Here is an 18,838-nt window from a genome sequence, read left to right as displayed (position 1 = left end):
TGTCTGCCCACACGGCCCAGAGACCTCCTTCCCCAGGAGACTCTCTGGCCTCCTGCTCCACGTGAGCACTCGCTCCATCCCGACCTCGTCCCCTTTAAGCCCGGGCACGGGGCACAGGGCAGCTGAGAAGGAACAGATATTTATCAGCACAAGCACCCTGTCAGCTACAATAAAGATGAAAACATTTATCGAGGCTCGGGGACGACTGAATCTGATGAGCATCCATGAGGACGCAGGTTCGATCCCTGGCCTTGCTCAGTGGGTTAAGGATCCGGTGTTGCCATGAGCTGTGGTGTCGGTCGCAGTTGCGGCTCGGATCTGGCGTTGCTGTGGCTCTGGCGTGGGCCGGTGGTTACAGCTGATTGGACCCCTAACCTGGGAACCTCCATGTGCTATGGGTGTGGCCCTAAAAAGCAAAAAAATAAAAACAATTTTGAAGCCGAACAAAACAAAAAAATCAAAATGATTGAAGCCTGTGTTTTGCTCAGCGCGCTGACTTCTGGTTTCACCTGATTTTTTTTTTTTTTTTGTCGTCTTCTGTCTTTTTAGGGCTGTACCGGCAGCATATGGAGGTTCTAATCAGAGCTGTAGCCGCCAGCCCACGCCACAGCCACAGCAACGCCAGATCTGAGGTGTGTCTGTGACCTACACCACGGCTCATGGCAAGGCCAGATCCTTAACCCACTGAGCAAGGCCAGGGATCGAACCTACAACCTCATGATTCCTAGTCGGATTTGTTTCTGCTGCACCATGACGGGAACTCCTGGCTTCGCCTGATTTTATTCCTCTTATTCCTTCATTTGGATTTTCTCGCTTTTGCAAAGCAAACCACTGAATTGGAGCTCCAAGAGCTTGTGTTTATGTATTTACGTATTATGGCTATTAACATTTATTCATACTAGAAATTAAATGGGGAAGTTCATATTTATTAATTTACTTAAAAATAGAAATTTCGAATTTATTACATGTTAACATTAATACATTTTTTGGCAAAGACTATATCTTCCCAAACAAGGGGAGAGGCGGCCAAGAGGTGTCCTCACTGAGGGGCACGGGCAGTGGGTACCGCATCTTGGCCACACTGTCTGAACCCCTGCAGCTGGGCCCAGAACCACAGCCCCTGGCACTTGTCACTCTTGCTTCCGCTAGGTGTGAGGATGTCACTGTTGGCTGGGCTTGGCACAGACTGGATGCTACAGTGGCCGGCCAGCTGCTGGTGACCGCCCAGGAGGCGCTGGCTCCGCAGGGCCGAATGCGTCTATGTGCCTCCTCCAGGAAGCCATCCTCCCGGAGGAGGCACAGGTTCCCCTCACTCACAGCACGGATGTGGTGTGGTTGCTCATCTCTGCTCTCCCTGTGACTCTGGCTGAGCTCTGAGCCTTCTCGGTGACCTCACTGTCCAGGGCCTGCCGAGCCCAGGAGGAGACAATCTGAGTTCCCACAGTGCGGGGACTGGAATTGGAATAGCCTTGCCCCTCCGCCACGGGGGTCTGGGACAGTGGTCTGCGTCTCACACCTGAGCGGCCACCACCCTGAACAACAGGCTGATGCAGGGCAAGCTCTGGGAACAGCTGCCCCACAGCCAGGCCCGCGTGAGGCTGCATCTGCTCAGCCTGGGTGCATCTGGAGGCTGAGCAGATGCAGCCTCCCAAGGAGGCCACAACCACCTCGCTGTGGGGCGGGGTACGGCTTCCCCTGTGCTGGCAATTCGGCTCCTGGCCCAGCGGCAGGCAGAGAACCGCGTCCCCTGCCCTCCACTCTGGGGCAGCACTGGCATCCGCAGCCAGGAGAAGATGGGCCGCCCGGCTGGCAGGACCAAAGACGTTCAGGGCTGGAGGATCCCCGCCACCCATCTTACAAATGGGGGCAAAGAGACCCTGAGCCGGGGTGACTGTCCCAGGTCATACGCAGGACCAGGACCCAGGCCGCTGGGCTCCCAGCCGTGGCTCTCCTGTCCCGGGGTCACTGCGCTACACCTGTGGGACCCAGAAGGCTGACAGGCAGCACACGTTTTCTGGGGTGAACAGCACTAGGGACCCGGCACAGAGCTGCTCTAGTAAGTGGTGCTAGTAAGTGCCTGAAAATTCAGAGCCTAAGAAAACCGAAGTCCGAGTCAGACTCTGAAGCTCCCTGGGCAGCTCCCCGACGAGCACCTAACCCTCTGCTCTACTTGACTTTCACCAGCTGCCACTGAGCGTGAGGGCAGAGCCTCAGCTCACCTGCGGAACCATCGAGTTTGCACAAAGCCTCGTCTCTTGTGCAGGTGTCACCTCTCTAGCCTTGCCAATGGCATGAGGTCCCTGGCGCAGCCGTGCTTTACGACAGCCGGGGTCCCCGACCCCTCGGCCGCTCGTCCTCTGAGCACCCAGTCTCCCTTTGCAGCTTGGGGCAGGCCTGGCCCATGCCTTCTGCAGCTGCTCCATGAAAGGTCACGGGCTCTCAGCCGGGCAGGGTCACCCTGGCTGCCTCTAAAGGCTGGGCCATGAGATCCATGCCTCGGGGCAGCTCTGAGCTGAGCCTCTGCAAACCCGCTTTCTCGGGGATCGGCCTGGAAGCAGCTCTCCTCACCCGCTAGCTGACCCGCAGGCTGTGCCTCCTGGCTCTCGTCTCTTCTTCCAGCTGGCACAACCCTGGAGGCGGGTGGCAGGGCCGGCCCTTCCATGAGCCAGGGAGCTCCATGAGGCAGTGTCTGGTCCCTGCTGTGTCCCTGGCTGAGCCCTGGCTGCACACAGCAGATGCTCAGGAACGCTTACTGAGGAGCAAACGTGAAGGCACCAGAGGGAGAGGCCAGCTCCCAAGCCATCAGGACAGCCACTGTGTGCTCCCACCATCAGGACGCCCCGAGGAAGACCGAGCCTCACACAGGAAGGGCTGGGGCCAGAACCTGCCTGCTCAACCCTGAGCCTCTGGTCAGATGCCTTCCTCCGTGTCCTTACCTGGGAAATGGGTTGTCATAACCTTTACTCCGAGGACTGCTATGAGGCTCAAGTGAGGTGACTGCGTAACGTGTGTGACACAGAGCGGGTCCTAAGAAAGCAGGCTGGTCCTCAAGCTTTTCCGCTCGCTTCTGCTTCACTCTGCCTTGTGTTTAAGGCAGACAGTTGCAATGTCGCTCTCTCCTGCCAACCATGGGCCATTGCAGGGGAGACACGAGCTTTATTCTCTCCCGTATCCCAAGTCCCTGGCACAGGGCCTGGCACGGCGTTAGGATCGGCAAACAGTAATGGAAAGAAAACAACGAAGAAGGGGGCAAAAGGAGAGCGTGGAGGAGGAGAGGAAGAGGGAAGGAGAAAGGGGCGGGAGAGATGAAGGCGCTCTTATCTCAGAGTAGATTAAACCCACTGCCTATTAATTAGGGGCCCAGGCAGGAGGCACAGAGAATATGGAAAGCATTATTGCGGCATTTCCTGCCATGTGTTCTGTGAAACCAGCACCTCAGGATGCCTGATGGAGGAAATTCATGGCACACATCAAAGGCCCTGAGAAGTCCTGCAGGCGTTTGTGGGGTAGCCCCGTGCCTCCTCACTAAGCACAGTATCCTGGGGACTCTGCCCCAGCCCCTCCGGGACACTCTGAGTTACAGGCTTGGAGACCCCAGGATGGGCCATTCCAGTTCCTCACCTTACAGATGAGACCACAGTGGCAAAGGGACGGAGGAGGCACAGGTCCGGGCAGGGAACAGGCACCTGCTCCATCACCTGGAGCCTGGCATGGCTTCCTCTGTGTAGAGCGGAGGGCACCCCCTTCCTGTCCTCCCAGGAGAGCCATCCCGAGGGCCGTGAGCGAACAGGCGGCACCAGCGGGAGGACGACTGCTGGCGGCTGAGCGGTCGTGTGGAGGTTTGAATGGGAAAGGTGAGCCCTAGGGCAACGTGCAAGGTGCGTGGTACCAAGCACTTCTGCTCCAGGCCAAGAGTCCTGGGCTCCACATCGGAAGGGACATCAGGTCCCCCATCCTGCTGCGGCCCCACCCCAGCTCCTCTGAGGCAGCCATGCCCAGTGCCACCAGCTCCAGGGGCACACAGTCTGCACTGATGCCAGCCAGCCTGCAGGCTCCTCCAGAGCAAGGGCCGAGCCCAGCTCTGGGCCCGGAGCAAGCCTCTGTGAGCCTGCAGAACGGAGGGGCCCTCCCGTGGCCCCTGCTTGGCACCATGTCTGGCCTGGGGACTGGGCAACAAGAGAGTTGCCCCTGCGCCGGGCATGCCCACTCCCTCCACCTGGCGCCCCATATTGATACCACGCGGTACCGAGTCCAGCAGGAAGCCCTGTTTATCTCTCCCCCCTCGAGGGGAAGCGAGAGATCATTTCAGAGTCGTTCCCAGAAACCCTGGTCTTCTGGGACCTGGTGCCAGTCAGGCCAGGCTGCCCGCCAGGTCGAAGTTAATTCGATCCAACTCATCCAAATCCAATTATGTTCTGCAAACTCGGGCCGAGTGTCTCCTTGGTGCCCAGGCTGGAGCGGGAAACAATGAGGACACAGAACCTCTGCTGCCACCTTGGCGGGTCCATCTGCAGACTCTACACTTGCAGCGTGACCCTGGGCAATCACTACAGCTCCCTGGGTCTTAGCCTGCACCGGTGAAAAGTGGGCAGTCATGGGCCCTGCCTCCCAGGCACCGCCTCCACGTGCAGCCCCCTTCTCTGGGCCCGTGAGGCTGGCTGGGGGAGCAGGGAAGGACTCAAGGACTTCACACACAAAGGTGGTCAACTGGGCAGCAGTGGGCGCCGTGTAAGAAAGACCTCTGGACGCTGCCTGGGGGCACCCTGCTGGGGCAAGAGTGCAGGCCAGAAGCAGGCGGGAGGCTACTGTTGTCGTCCCGAAGGGGACAGGGACGAAGGGGCCTGGAGGGATGGCAGTGGCTATGGGGACAGGGAGGAAGGCTGGATTTGGGACACATTCCAGGGCCCCTTTCCCTGAGTTCTCCAGAAGACAAGACGTAGGGAGTCGGGCTCTGACTATGCTTTTCATGAATTTAACCTTCACCGTGCGCCTGCGAGGTGGGTATGGCCGTGACCGCTTTACACACGAGCCCGTGAGGATGGACCCCTCCCCAGCTCCTGGCCTTCTCTAGGCGCTGTGACAGTCCCCGCGGCCCTTTCCCACCAGGGCCTATTTTCCCAAAGCCGTCTATCGTTTTTGGATGCTCCACAAAGGCATGCGCTGAGGGAAACGACAGCAGAATCTGCCTGCCCCAAACCAGTGGGCACCTCGCTAGTCTCCAAAGCAAAGTTCACGGATGCATCTAAAGCAGGCAGTGGCGGGGGAGGGGTGGGTGGGGCGGGCCCAGTCTGTTTGTACTTAGGAGCCCGCCTTTCTCCTAGCCCCCGGCCCGAATAACAAAGCTGGAATGTGTGCCTCCCAGGGGTCGTTGCTATGGCGACTTCATCAATAACATCATTTTCAGCATCCCTGTCCCTTAAACAGACTTGAAGGGAAGGCAAGCTGGGAACGGCAGAGCAGGGAGAAGAGAACAATTACCTCGCTCCACCCTCCCCCGACTTGGGAGGAAGGATTTTCCTCCCCTTCCATCTCATCAGTCGGAAATTACAGAGCCCAGAAAGAGGCCGCAGCCTTGGGGGGTGGCAGTGAGAGGCGCTGCCTCCCCTGCCTAGACACGGGCTCCCACGTGCACCCCCCCACCTCCCTCTCGCTGAAGGAAAGGCGAGAAAGGGCCCAAGGCACCGGAGCGGCCAGGTCGGGGCTGGGGAGAGCTGCTGGCGACCCCAGCTGCCCAGTACGTTACCTCTGGAACTCACCTGCCAACCCCGGCAGGGCGGCTCTGTCACGGTCCTGGACCCACTTAACAGACAAAACCACTGAGGTTAATAACTGAGGTGAGGCGACCGGGTCTAGGCACAGCCCTGAAGCAAGACAGAATGGTGCCAGGGGACACAGATGGGACAGGCTTTCTGCGTTTCACTTTAGAACCCGTGCTCCCGGTGGACTTCCAGGAGTTCCAGAGAACGGACCTGACTGTGTCTTCCCATTGCTCAAACCTACAGTGCCTCCACCCTGGCCAGAGTGTCCGGCCTGAGGCCGGAGCTCTCAGCATGGCGCTCTAGGTCCTCCTAACCCCCCGCCGCCTGCCGCGGGCCCAGGGAACTGGGAGCCTCTGCTGTCACCTGCTCAGCCTGCCTTCCTGCCCCCCTGGCGCCTCTGGCGATGCAGTTCCTTCTGCTTGGGACAAACTCTCTCCCTGCTTCGAATGGCAGCTCCCGACAGTTATCTGAGCTTCTGCCTGGATGTCACCTCTTCCCCGGTTCTGCCCTCCCTCAGGTCCCCAGGCTGGGTTGGGGCCCGGCCGGGACCTCATGGCCCCCTGGGCTCCCCTCCCTCACAGTACCCACCAGCCACACTCATTGCACCTTCTGGGTCTGCTGGGTCTCCCCCCACCAGACTGGCGACTCCTCAGGGAGGCAGGGCCCAAGCCCGAGTCCCCTCTTCGCCCCCGGGCTCTGTGCAGTGCCCACCCCTGTGAAGGCCTGAGAAATATTTGCTGAACTCAGCTGTCCTGGCAAGGGGCCTGGCTCGGTCTCTCTGGGCTCCAGACTCTGTATCAGAACAGTGGCCAACACTCAGGCAACAGGGTGCATCTGTTTGCAGGCCCAGGCCCAGCTGCTGCCTGTAGCACAGAGCTGGCCCCGAGCCTGTGCCAGCTTGACCGCCGGTCCGGCTCCACTCCGATCCCCTAATTACACTCCAACAGCATCCGCGAGCCTCTCATTAGGAGGCCTGGGCGTAGCAGACATGCAGGGCTCTGTCTCCCACCCTGGGCCCCCCAGTCACATCCTCCCAGGCAGCTCCAGGCCTGGCCGGGGCGCCATCCGCCCCAGACCACACCCCCGGTTGACCAGGAGCCCAGCCCGCCCCTGGCAAATGGACGTAAGAAGGTGGGCTTCCGCTTACACAGTGCCAGGCCCCATGCTGGGCTCTTTGCAAATGTCTCTAACCGACCGTCTCCACGACACTGAGTGCCAGGTACCATCAGCAGGCCTACCTGAGAGGTGACGATGCTGAGGCTCGGAGAGAGGACGCCCAGTTTGTGTGGTGGAGCAGGGAGCTGAGCCAGCTGTGGCCGTTCCCTGTACAAACTGGGCTGGCCTGACTTCTCGGAAAGCAGGAGTGGGCAGCAGCCTCCCTTCAGCCCCTCGCCTCATGTGCCCTGACCAGTCCTGGCACTGGGAGCCCCCGGAAAGCTGCCCCTGTGGGATGGGAGGGTGCCTGGCAGTGAGGACCACGTGGCAATGCATGTGACACCTGTGGACAAACGCCTGCAGAGCTGCAGGTGCCACAGGAAGGTCACGGGGTGGGGGCGGGGGCAGGTTTTACCAGCTCCACTTCCCACACCTACCCCTGCGGGTTCTAAGATGCATGGCCTGGAGCTTGCTCCGTGCCCTCCTCTGTGTGGTGGAGGAGGAAGATGACTAAACGGCACTGAAGAGGGGACAGCTCCTGCTCAGGGTCCCCGACACCCCCTTCGAGAAGGAGGTAATGTCAGCAAAGGCTGGCCTTCCCCCTCCCTCCCCGCTTTGGCCAGCTCTGCAGTGACTGTCCCTTCAGAGCCGCTCCTCACCCTGGACCCCCGGCTCCGCTGTCCCCTCTCAGGGCTAACGGTCCTTCTTCTCCTGTGCCCTGAACTTCCCCGGCTGGTCACTAGGCGTCCCCCCAAGCACGTCCAAGCCTGCGGAGGCCCGGCTGCCTGGGACCGCAGGCCTGTGAGGCTTTCCTGCATCCTGAGTTCCCACTCCCTCAGGCTCCAGAGGCTGGACATGCCCCCTTCCTTGCCCAGTGCTGCCAGACCCAGCAAATGAAAACACAGGAGGCTGGTTATTCTGGACTCCAGATAAACAACAAGTGCTTCCTGAGTATAAGTATGTCCCACGTGTTGCTAGGTCATATTTATACCAAAAAAGTATCCACTGTTTATGTGAAATCCAAATTTAAACCGGTGTCCTGTATTTTATCTGGCACCCCTATCCTTCCTCCACAGGGACCCCAGAGGGGCCACACAGGGCACGTCAGCTCACACAGGCCCCAGGCCATGGCCTGGCGGCGACCAGGGAACAAGTCTCTTTCTCCCTCCTGACAGGTGCCCAGATGGAGGGAGCCCAGGTGCGGGAAGGGCCCCTCGAGGCGCGCGGCTTCCCAGCACCACTGCCCATGCCTCTCCCAACTGCCCGTCACAGGCCGTGCAAGGGAGCATGGGCTTCGGAGCCGCAAATGCGGCTCGCTCCGGGCTGGCCCCGTCCCAGGCCAGCTGTGCCTGACGTCCCTGCCCGCACCGCCCATTCCTCCTTTGCACAGGGGGTGGCAGCTGTTCCTTCCCAGGGTCCTGTGAGGACTAAAGGGCACCCAGGGCTTAGTGCACAGTGGGGACTCAGGAAACGGTGAATACGCTTTCCTCTGGGAAGGGCTCCTACCAGGGCAGGAGAAGCGCCTTGGGGATCCTACGCTGATGCCCATAATTTAGTCTACCTTGAATATGCTGCCAAGTGGTCGCCTCATTCGGTAAACAAACACATGAGTGCGGGGGTCGGTTGCTGGAGGGGGTCTGGGGGATGACAGGTCAGGCTTGGGGACAGCAGGGGGACGGTGTTCCAGGAAGGGATCCGCTCATGCGGGTGTGTGGAGGGCTGAGCGGGGGTGAGGGGGGTCCCTGACCTCGGGCTCTCCTGTGGGAGGGGCTGGATGCGGCTGCAGGAGCGAGCCCCGTGGCAGCCGGGGCCCAGTGCCCAGGGTGCTGCTGGCGCTTTCAGGAAATCCAGACACAATCTCCCTCATGAGATGAATCCAGGCCCCTTCTCGCTTCCACAAGGCACAACTCCTCTGCTCTCTGCCCCACGATGGACATAAGAAACGCATCCGTGCCCCTCTCAGGGGCTGGCCTGCCGTCCCCAAGGAGAGCTTAGCCCTTCCGAGCCACACGGTGTGTGTCTGGAGGACGCCATGCTTGCCTCGGAGCCAGAGGCGGCTTCCCCGAGGAGACGGAAGTCGGGTGGGTGCTGCAGGATGATGAAGAGTCCTCCAGGAATCGAGGGCAGGGGAACGGCCCCCGAGGCAGAGGCACACAGCCAGGTCCTTAGCTGGGAAAGGGCGCTCTGGTCACAAGGAGGACAGAGGCAGGCGGGGCACTGGCTGTGGAAGGAGGCCTGGGACGGCGGGAAGGGGGACATCGCGGCTCAGGAGAGACAAGGGGCTGTCAGGGCTGCTTCACGACTCTCGCCGCACGGAGGGGAGCCCGGGGACAGCCCTGAGTGGCTCCCGCTGCGTCGGCGGCGAGTGGGACAGGGAGACCCCGGAGACAGCTGCTGCACCAAGTCAGCGGAGGAGAAGCCGCGCCCCAGGCGGAGGCTGGAGAGGCGGGGCCCTGGGCCCCCCCTGCTCCCGCCCGCCACCCACTTGTTCCTTTAGGATCTTTGGTCCCAGGACTTGGTAAGATGTGGGTTTCAATCCCGACTGTGCCGTTTGTTCACCACGGACCTGCCTCTTGGCGTCTCGCTCTCCATTCTCTCCCCAGCAGAGGGGACAGGGGCAGCTACCAGCCCACGACTGCTCTCGGGATCGATTACTCATGTCACGGCCCAGGCACAGAGCTAGGCACGTGGTGACGCCCCGTGGCAGCTGTCAGTTTTATGCGTCTCAGGTCAGGCACGCCACGAGGTGACAGTGTACACACATATCATCTCATTTTGGTCCTTATAACCATTTCTGTAACGAACACTGTTTGTCCCACTTTATAGATAAGACACTGAGGCCCCGGGACTTGTAGCTGCGAAGGGAGCCAGGGCCAGGGCTGGCTACCCCTGCACCGTCCACTCTAGGAGGCCGAGGCCCTGCAGCAAGGGGGAACCCCACTGCCAACCCCACGAAGTACCGGGGTCCCTGCAGGGCCGCCTGGCTGGGGCTGGCTGGAGGCCAGGCCAGGAGAAGGGCGTGAAGCTGGGCTCAGCAGCCAAAGGAGTTGTTTATGGGGTGGGAGGCTCGTAAAAAATAATGGGCTGGATTTATCGTCCCCGCCTCGAGGGCTGCTCTGGACTGCAAAGGGCCGGGACAGGCCTTCTCTGCGCAGCACCGTAAATCTTCCCGCTAAATGCGAGAGCTGCTTATTCTCCCGCCCACCTGGTCTGTGGGCGAGGCAGCAAGCAGAACCTGCCCCGTGCTCCAGCCCGGCTGGTCCGCCCGAGGAGCAGCCAGAGGGGCAGCCCTGGGGCTGAGGGCGGGGGATTCTCTGGCAGGGCCACTGAGCCCCCTCAGTTACAACAGAAAGTTCCCAGACACACCCACCCATGCGGAAGCCAGCACCCCGCAGCAGACAAAGTCCAGAGGAGGGTCAAGGACCAGCCTGGAGGAGCGTGGCAGGGAGGGCCCAGCACCAGGGCTGGAGGGGCAGAAAGGCAGCAGCCTCTGTGAAAGCCGCCAGTCCTCTGCCCTGCCTGACTCCAGAGACTGGCACCCAAATACCGTCCGAGGCCTTTGCTGAGGACAGCCAGCCAGTCCTGGGGCGGTGAGGGCCTTGGCTAGTGGGCTCAGGGTCCGAGGCTTCTGCTGCGGCCGACCCAGGTGGCTGTGGGTGCAGCTAGAAGGAGCCCAGTCCCCTTCCCTGGCCTGGTCACGTGGTGGCTGAAGCACAGTACAGCCAGCAGGGCACTGCAGTCCCCATGCCCCTGGACACCTGCAGCCCCCTGTCCACCAACCAAGCCTGGTTCCTGAGCTTGTCCTCACAGCTGCCAGCATGGTGCCCTGGGTAGCGGGCCTCTCTGCAGAAGGGCTTGCCTGCCCTGCTTCTCGCCTTCCCCTCTGCCACCCTCCTCTCCACCCACACTGCCCCCTCGTGTGTTCCAGTCCCCAATGGCCATGGGTGCCACCTCCCAGCAAACTGCCTCATCCGCCCCAAAAGGGAATCACCCCCTGCCCCAGGGGCTGATAGGGGCCCAATCACTTTCACAGCGAAGTCCAAACTTCTGCCAAACACAGTCTCCTGACCCCCTCACTTCCAGCAGCTTGGGGTCTGGCTTCAGGCTCTGGCAGAGTACTTAGCTGTTCAATTGTTATTAAAATGCTAATTCTTGACTGCTAAGCTGGTTACACGAATCCACTCCACGTGTAATAAAGTAGCATAAACACACGCGTACCCACACGAACGCCAGCTTCCTGGAGCCGATGCTGTTCCCTAGTGACGTGAGATGTGACCATTGGTGGAAACTGTGGGCTCTCTCCTTACTATTTTTTTTTTGTCTTTTGTCTTTTCAGGGCCACATCCACGGCATATTTCCATGGAGGTTCCCGGGCTAGGGACTGAATTGGAGCTGTAACTGCCAGCCTAAACCACAGTCACAGCAACGCAGGATCAGAGCCATGTCTATGACTTACACCACAGCTCACGGCAACGCTGGATCCTTAACCCATTGAGAGAGGCCAGGGATTGAACCCGCAACCTCAAGGATACTAGTTGGGTTTGTCAACCACTGAGCCACAACAGGAAGTCCATCTCTTTACTATTTTTGCATTTCTTTATGACTCTACCATTGTTTCCAAATGAAAAGTTAAAAAAACCCGTTTTTTTAAAATCTCTAGTCACACTTGGGTACAAGTCTACCGATAAAATGACCAGATCTCAAGAACACCTCAGGCAGGGGTCTCAAAAGCAGAACGATGACCTCCACACTGATGGAGGTCACGTGCAGTCGCCCAGGGCACACCTGCCCACTAGGAGACAATGACAAACGACTCCCGAGAGCAAACAGCTGTCGCAGGGCCTGGGGGCCTCAGCCTCTGTGTGTGTGCCTGCAGCCCTGGCTGCCTGACTTTGCGGCCAGACCCTCTACAGGCAGGGGTTCAGGACGGCGGACCACGGCAACAGAAAGAGCTGCTTCCAGCCCAGAAGTCTGGGACAGTCAGCACGGAGACAGACACGACAAGCTCTCTCTGGCCCCAAGAGGAGCGGCTGCGCAGGCAGTGAGTTCCAAACAAAAATTGTGAATCGTAGGGAAAAGTGGCCAGGCCAACTCAGGCTGTCCTCCTGAAGAGTGAACCATTTCAGGAAATTTCCACCACAAAATGTTTTTTGAACTCCTGGTGCTTAATTTAAAGAGGCGTATGGAGTTCCCACTGTGGCACAGTGCATTATGACTCCAACTGCAGCATCTTGGGCTGCTGCGGAGGTGCGGGTTCCACGCCTGGCGCAGTGGGTTAAAGAGTCTGGCACTGCCAGAGCTGCAGCTTGGATTCAATTCCTGAACTGGGAACTTCCACATGCTGCAAGTGGGGACATTAAAAAAAAAAAAAAAAAGAGAGAGAGACAAGTAAACTTAATACCTGGAACGCTCACACCCATGGAACTGCAGGTCGTGTGCCAGCTAAAGAGGCATCTCTGCTTTTCCCAGGTCCCACCCTCTTGGGCCTGGGGTGAGGGGTGTGTGCAAGCCTCGTTGGAACCCTCTGTGCAGTCTTCCCAGGCTCAGAGGCCAGCCCACCAGAGCGTGGGTTCTGCCGTGCCACGGGCTGCAACCTTGGGCAAGTGTCCCAACCTCTCCATGCCTTGGTTTCTTAATCTGTAAAGTCAAGTTCCTGTAAGGATGCAAGATGCTAGTGCTTATCCCAGGGCCTGGCCCGCAGTGCACCCGCAGGATGGGAGCTCTCCCCATCACCGTTAGCATTTCATGCATAAGAAGCCAAGCTTTCCTGTTCCTGGCTCCCACCTCAGATTTTGGCTGGAGCCAGTGCTACCTTGGATGCCAAATCTTGAGCTCTGTGAAAACACGGCTCTGAGTGCCACAAGGAATGCTGGCGGTGGGAGGGCGAGGCCGTTTCCCACCCACATTTTTACGTGCATTTAAACAGACTCAGAAGGACATCAAAGGGACCTTTAAAGGCGCGCATGTAAACCCGACGTCCTGCTGGGAGAATGCCAGTCTGGCATCCGCTCTGCACGGGCCTCCGCCTTGCAGGGACACAGATGCTCAAGGCCCTGTGGCCTGTTCCAGAGCATCCAACGCGGGAGGGGAGGCAGCATGGCAGGCTTCGGTGTGCGGTGAAACGTACACGCCTCTGGGCTCCATCACCTGGCCCAGCGTCTGGACGGACTGCGGCGTCCACTGGTCCATGCTGAGCAGGAGCTGGTCTGCACAAGCCGAGGACGGGGAGCACCAGCCCCTCCCCCACGCCAGTCCTTTGCAAAGGACCCCACATCAGCACAGGGGGGACAGAGTCCCTGCCCACGGGGAGCCAAGCTGCAGGGACGCAGGCAGCAGGGGGAAAACTGCCTTCTGCAGGGGGTTGGGGGACAAAGGCAGCCTTCTGAGCCCAGAGGAGGCGAAGCCTGACAGCCCTCCACAGGCCGGCTCACCGCGGGCTGAGCGGGGCCCTGGTCCGTACACGGGGTCGGGTGGGGCGCCCAGAGCCTGGGGAGCAGCAGGAGCAGACAGAGGCCTGATGTCCTCCTCAAGTCTCAGTTCCCCACGGCCCGTGCCCAGCAGGGGCCCGGCACACCGCTCAAACCTCCCCTGCGAGCGGGGGGCCTGAGCTCCGCAGCCCTAGGTGGGACTCGTGGTGGGTGCTGGCGAGCTGCGACTGGGTGACGGCTGAGGGTGAGGCTAGGTGTCTCCATGCCATGTGCTGCCCTGAGCACGGATAAGCCCGGGTGCCAGGGCCATCAGCTCACCGCTTGGAAGAGCATTCGTTCCCTGAGGAGGCCTGACTGCCGATCGCCTGAGCATCCTCAGCGGAAGCTCAGGCTCCGGGCAGCCCCCGCACACAGCAGCAGAGCCTTGCCCTGAATGCTCCAGGCCCTGACTCTGCTGACGGCTCTGGAAATAGGCCCGGGTGTATGTGTGAGGGGGGGGCCCTGCCCTCTTGGGCCTCCTTCCTCACCTCTGATAAATCACAATCCTAAGACGCCGCATTTATTGAAATCATCTTTCCACCTCTATGAAGCAGGTACTGCGACGACCCCCAGTCTACAACAGGCCAGAGATGTGACTTGCTCAAGGTCGCACAGATGATGAGCTGGGGGGCTGGCATTCCAGCCAAAGCTGCCAGGCCCCAGAACCTGTGCTCGTAATGGTGGCAGGTGTCTGTGCCAAAGGGCCCTCAGGGCTGGGCTTTGACACATACAGCCTCCCAAGCCCCCTTGCCAGTCGGTCCCGCATCTCTCCACCGTGGAGACGACACATTGCCTCTCACGCGGGTGCCTTCCAGCACTGCCAGAGACGGGACCACAGTGGGCATCAGGCGAGGCCTGAGAGCGGGCAGCCTCCTGCGCGGGGGAGGGGCTCAAACATCTCAAACCCACGGCTGTGGGCAGCTGCGGTGGCCCAGGATCAGTGCCAGCGAGAACGGCAATCCTTCACCAGGCCCTCCTGGAGACCGCTCTCACTGCGTCTCTGCTGTGCAGATGGGAACACTAGAGGCCCCGGAAGGCCCAGTGCCCTCCCTCCAGAGCGCCCTCCTCAGCTCCTCAAGAGAAGGTAACTGCTAGCATCCTCGTTAGCATCGGACCCCTGTCTAGGCGGAAAGCTTGGCAGGACTGTATCTGCTTTTACCGACACTGGGATCCCAGGGACCAGCCGGGCGCCTGGCACACGAATGAATGAACTAGTGACCTAATCACACAGCTCGTCAGACCTTTCAGAGCGCCTTCCCGCTAAATCAGCTTCGCTCAGACTGACGGGAAGAAGTCCTCTCGGGAAGGAAAGGGGAAAGTTCATCCAGGAGTCAACACCTTCTTGGAGCGTGGACACGACGTACATTTAAGAGAAAAGAGCAGGCCTGGGAGAGGGAGAGAGCCGGAGGTGCCAGCTGCCTGGTGGCCTGTCCACACCGGGACTGGGAGGCCCTGGGCGGCTGGCCATGATGGGGCAGCAGAAGCTGGCACTGGCCTGGCCCGGCTGTGCCTCAGCCGTGGGGTGGAAGAGGGACTTAGAGCTTGCTGGGCCAGAGGCTGAATGAGGGGGTGAGTGTGGGCTGTGCTGCTGCCAGAAGTGCTGAGTGGAGAGAGCCGGGCCACAGATCTCAGCGGCTCTGGGTCCCCTCCCACCCAAGCTGGGAACCAGGGAACAGCCTGTGTCCCCAAATCCAGCATGCGTTCTAAAGGCCTGAGGAAGCTGCCTATGTGAGTGGCCACCCCTAGGGCAGGCAATGAACTTGACCCCTTCAAAGCATTTCCCCTACTGGAGCCCTCGTTTGTCTGGGAGGGATTACTGGTCCCGGTTTATAGACAAGGAGACCCAGAGAGGTAGGAGTAATGGCAGAGGCCACGTGACCAGTGCAGATGGAGAACAGCCGAGAACCTAAAACTCCCAGCCCCCACCTGGCCAGATCCACACGCCTCAGGCCAGGGTCTGTGCTGGCGCCTATGAGGTGCAGCCACTCAGAAGGGCTGAGTCCGTGGCCTTGTCCCTTGGCCAGGAGCCTGGACTGGCCCTGGCTGACCCTGCTCATGCGTCGTGTCGCCTCTAATCAAGCCGGCCTCCTTGCTTTCCCCGGCTCAGGGGAGGCTCCAGAGGGCTGCGAGCCATTAGGAACCTAGAGTCAGGTGACATAGGAACCTGACTGGGTCAGAGGTCACTTGGGGGCAGAACAAGCCGGTCTCAGCTCGCTGGACACGTTCTGATTTTGAGCTCTAACAACCAGCACTGTAGCTAACACACGGTCAAGGCGGCAACTGCCACGACAACCCACGGAGCCTCGGGAGGGAGCAGCCCGTCCGGTGGCCCAGGCCCATGCCCCCACAGGCACAGAGGACCGGGGGTCCAGGTCCCATGCACTTGTCCTGTCCTGTCCTCCTCAGTCCCTCCACGCAGCCTTCGGGGACCCCGGAAATGCCTCCCTTGTCCTTAGGCAGGTAGCCAAGAAGTTTTCTAGTTTTCAGATTGATTCACTGCCTGGATTTCAACATTGGGAGAATGACACAAAAATCCTAACGAGAGCAGGGACTTCTTTAACCAACAGCTGGTTGACATAGATTGGGGCTGAGTCCCCCAAATCTGTATTCTGGTTGAATCTAGACTCCTGGCCCCCGGAGAGTCTGAGTCTCCCCTGACATGCCCCGCCCTGCCCTCTGGCATCGCTCTCCCACCACTGCCTCACCAGCTCCGCTCAGCTGCTGATGCCTGAAATCCCAGCTCCGGCCACGTCCCACCAGCCTCACGGTGGCCCCTGGCATGCACCCCTCGTGCCAGCTTGCTGTGCTCCGCCACCCCGCCCTTGTTCAGTTTCACAGGAGCCTGGTCCCTTCCCCGTGGGCCTTGACACAAACCCTGCCTGCACCCCCACCCCAGACCCCTCCCGCAGCCCCTCCCATCCGTTGATCTGTTCTAGCTCGTGTGCAGCTTCCTCAGAGAGGCCGTCAGCACCTGTCTGTTTCTGCTCCTCCGCCCGATTTCTTTCCTTACCAGCCTCATCGCATCCCAGCTGGTGACCAGAGCTGGCATCCTGCCTGCCTGGAACCTATGGTATGACCTCGGGCAGGTCTCCCAACTTGACTGGGCTTAAGCATCTTCACCAGTCACAGGGTCACGATAACCCAGCTCGGCAGGCTGCTGCGAGGGCCCAGCTTGGAGGAAGCGTGGAGCCCACAGCAGCCACAGTTGCTGCCCCACGTCATCGTGTCCCCCGACCCCACTGCTCTGCTCTGGGACATCCTTGGCACAGCAAATCCTTACAGGCAGAGCAGCCCCGGTTGCAAACAGAACCCAGCTGCCACCTGGTGTCGTGCTGTCCCCTCCGGTTCATCTGCCTTCCAACGAGGCCACGGCCTTCCCGAGCGCCCACCCTGCTCGTGGGAAAGCTGGTCTACAGGAGCGGAGCGCACACAGCCTCGGGCGCTTTCCGCTTGCTCCGAGCCTCGTCTCCCTGCAAACCCCTCTCCTCGATGAAAGCACGACTCCCTTCCCACCACCACTCGCCCTCTCTTCCTCACAAGTGTGCTTTTTATAAAACTCGATTTGGGCCCAGGGCCCTTGTCCGGGACAGCAGGACCCCACAGCCCCACAGCCACGAGACCTCCTAAGGTGCCTCGTCAGCCCAGACAGTGCGCCTGGAGCAGCGCCCAGGGACAGTGGCGCTCGGCCTTTCTGTCCTCCTGGGGACACGGCAGGGCTGAGAATTATCGGGCTGCCCTGTCCTTGAGGAAGCTGCCTAAACAAACACTAAGACTTCCAAGGAGCCAGGAAAGCCGTTCTGCCTAATTACCCCAGGTTTTGTATTTCTTAAGTGTGTCTTTCTTTTCTATCTCAGCAACTGTTTTCAAATAAAAATCATGACCAGGGCCCCCGGTCTCCCCCAGAGCTTAGTGTTAGTGTGTGGGGTCCCATCCTCCCAAGACCCTGCTGGCTCCACACCGTGGCCCCTCTTTGCAGATGAGGAAGCTGAGGTTCGGAGCAGCAGAGCTGCTTGAGGGAAGCGCTCCCCGCTAGGGAGGGCAGAGCTGGGGCCTGGCGCCTGCCCCACCTCACTGCCACAGAAAACACCAGAAACACCAACAGCCCTGCTGCAGGGGGTGGAGGGAGGAGCTGGGAGGAGTTCCGTGCAGAACCAACATTGGAAGCACAAAACCACCATTCAGGCCACCCCAACGTTCTCTGCCTCGACCCTGAGGCCCCCAAAATGAGGGTGTGGAGAGGGGCTGTCCGGGGCCTCGGGCTTCCCGGGGGTGGGGGCGTGAGTGGGCAGCGCTCACCATTGGAGCGGTGGATGCAGGTGTGCTGGTTGTCGCTGAGGAAAAAGCCGCTGTGGCACTGACACTCGTAGCTGCCCATGGCATTGACACAGATTTGCTGGCAGCCACCATTGTTGTCCTGACACTCGTCCACATCTGCGGGAAAAGAGAGAGAAGGAGACAAAAAGAAATCACACCTGGAACTGGACGTGCGGCGTGGCCACCTGGGGGGGCCCGGATGCAGTCAGTTGCCCGGGCTCAGCGAAGGGGCTCAAGGGGCACACTCAGGGCCGTGCTCCAGTGGTCCTCCCTGGTGATCCTCCCCAGTGGTCCTCCCCAGACCAGTCACCACGGCTGGAATGCCAGCTGGATCTGGTTTTCCCATGGGTCTGGCACCACTCCGAGCTCTTAACTGCATTAAATCTTTTAATTCTCACAGCAACCTCTATGTCAGATCTAGGTACTGGCCTATTTTATAGATGTATAAACTGAGTTTCAGCGAGTCAGAGTCAACTGTCCAAGGTCCCACAGAGGCAGGTCACACCTGGTGGTCTGCCTCTCAAACCTGAGCTCTCGCTGATGTCACATACCACCCCCCCCAGGAGGACCTGCAGCCTACACCGGCTCCCCCCCGCCTCCCAGAGCCTTGCCGACCAAACCTCACCCTCCCTGTTCTTCAATCACACCTCAGATTTACAACCAGCTGCACGAGACTCTGCATCACAGAGAGGCTGAGGCCAGGGCAGCCTGCCTTCTGCCTCGCAAATTGGTTTCAAAAGCCCAGAGAAGGGGAGGTTTTTAAAAGGCCCTGACCTCTGGCTGCCAAGCCTGCCACGGAAGGCTGCCAAGCGGTCTTTCCCACTCTCTGGGAGAGACAGACCTCAGGGCCGACACTCAGTTTTGACCAGAGGCTGCTGGCACAAAGGGGGCTGTTGGCTGAAAAGCGTCTTTATGGAGTTCTGGTCTTGAACAGAACAGCGTGTTTCAATTACTGAAGTCATAACCCCCATACTGTCAGTTTGTTTAATGAAAGAAGGGCTTCTTAAACCTTAATGTGCCATGTCTGTATTGTCATTTTAATGGGCAAATATATGAAACCACAAAGGCAACGTGAGCTACTGGCTGCTTTGAGCCAGTCCCAAGACCCCCGGCACACACGGGTGCACGCACGCGCACACACGC

General features: G+C 59.8%; 1 protein-coding gene across 2 annotated transcripts in view; it reads right to left on the bottom strand.

The window, feature by feature from the left end:
- SCUBE1 (signal peptide, CUB domain and EGF like domain containing 1) overlaps window positions 1-18,838 on the bottom strand; it is a 130,999-nt gene that overhangs the window by 67,566 nt on the left and 44,595 nt on the right. For both annotated transcript variants that reach the window (XM_047786049.1, XM_047786050.1), the window contains exon 4: window positions 17,678-17,812. In XM_047786049.1, coding sequence (XP_047642005.1) covers window positions 17,678-17,812 — 135 coding nt within the window. The remainder of the gene's footprint in view (window positions 1-17,677; window positions 17,813-18,838) is intronic.

This window comes from Phacochoerus africanus, chromosome 7, assembly GCF_016906955.1.
Source record: "Phacochoerus africanus isolate WHEZ1 chromosome 7, ROS_Pafr_v1, whole genome shotgun sequence".
NCBI classification, from domain to species: Eukaryota; Metazoa; Chordata; class Mammalia; order Artiodactyla; family Suidae; genus Phacochoerus; species Phacochoerus africanus.
Note: the sequence above shows the minus strand (reverse complement) of the source record. Positions and strands in the feature narration are given on the sequence as shown.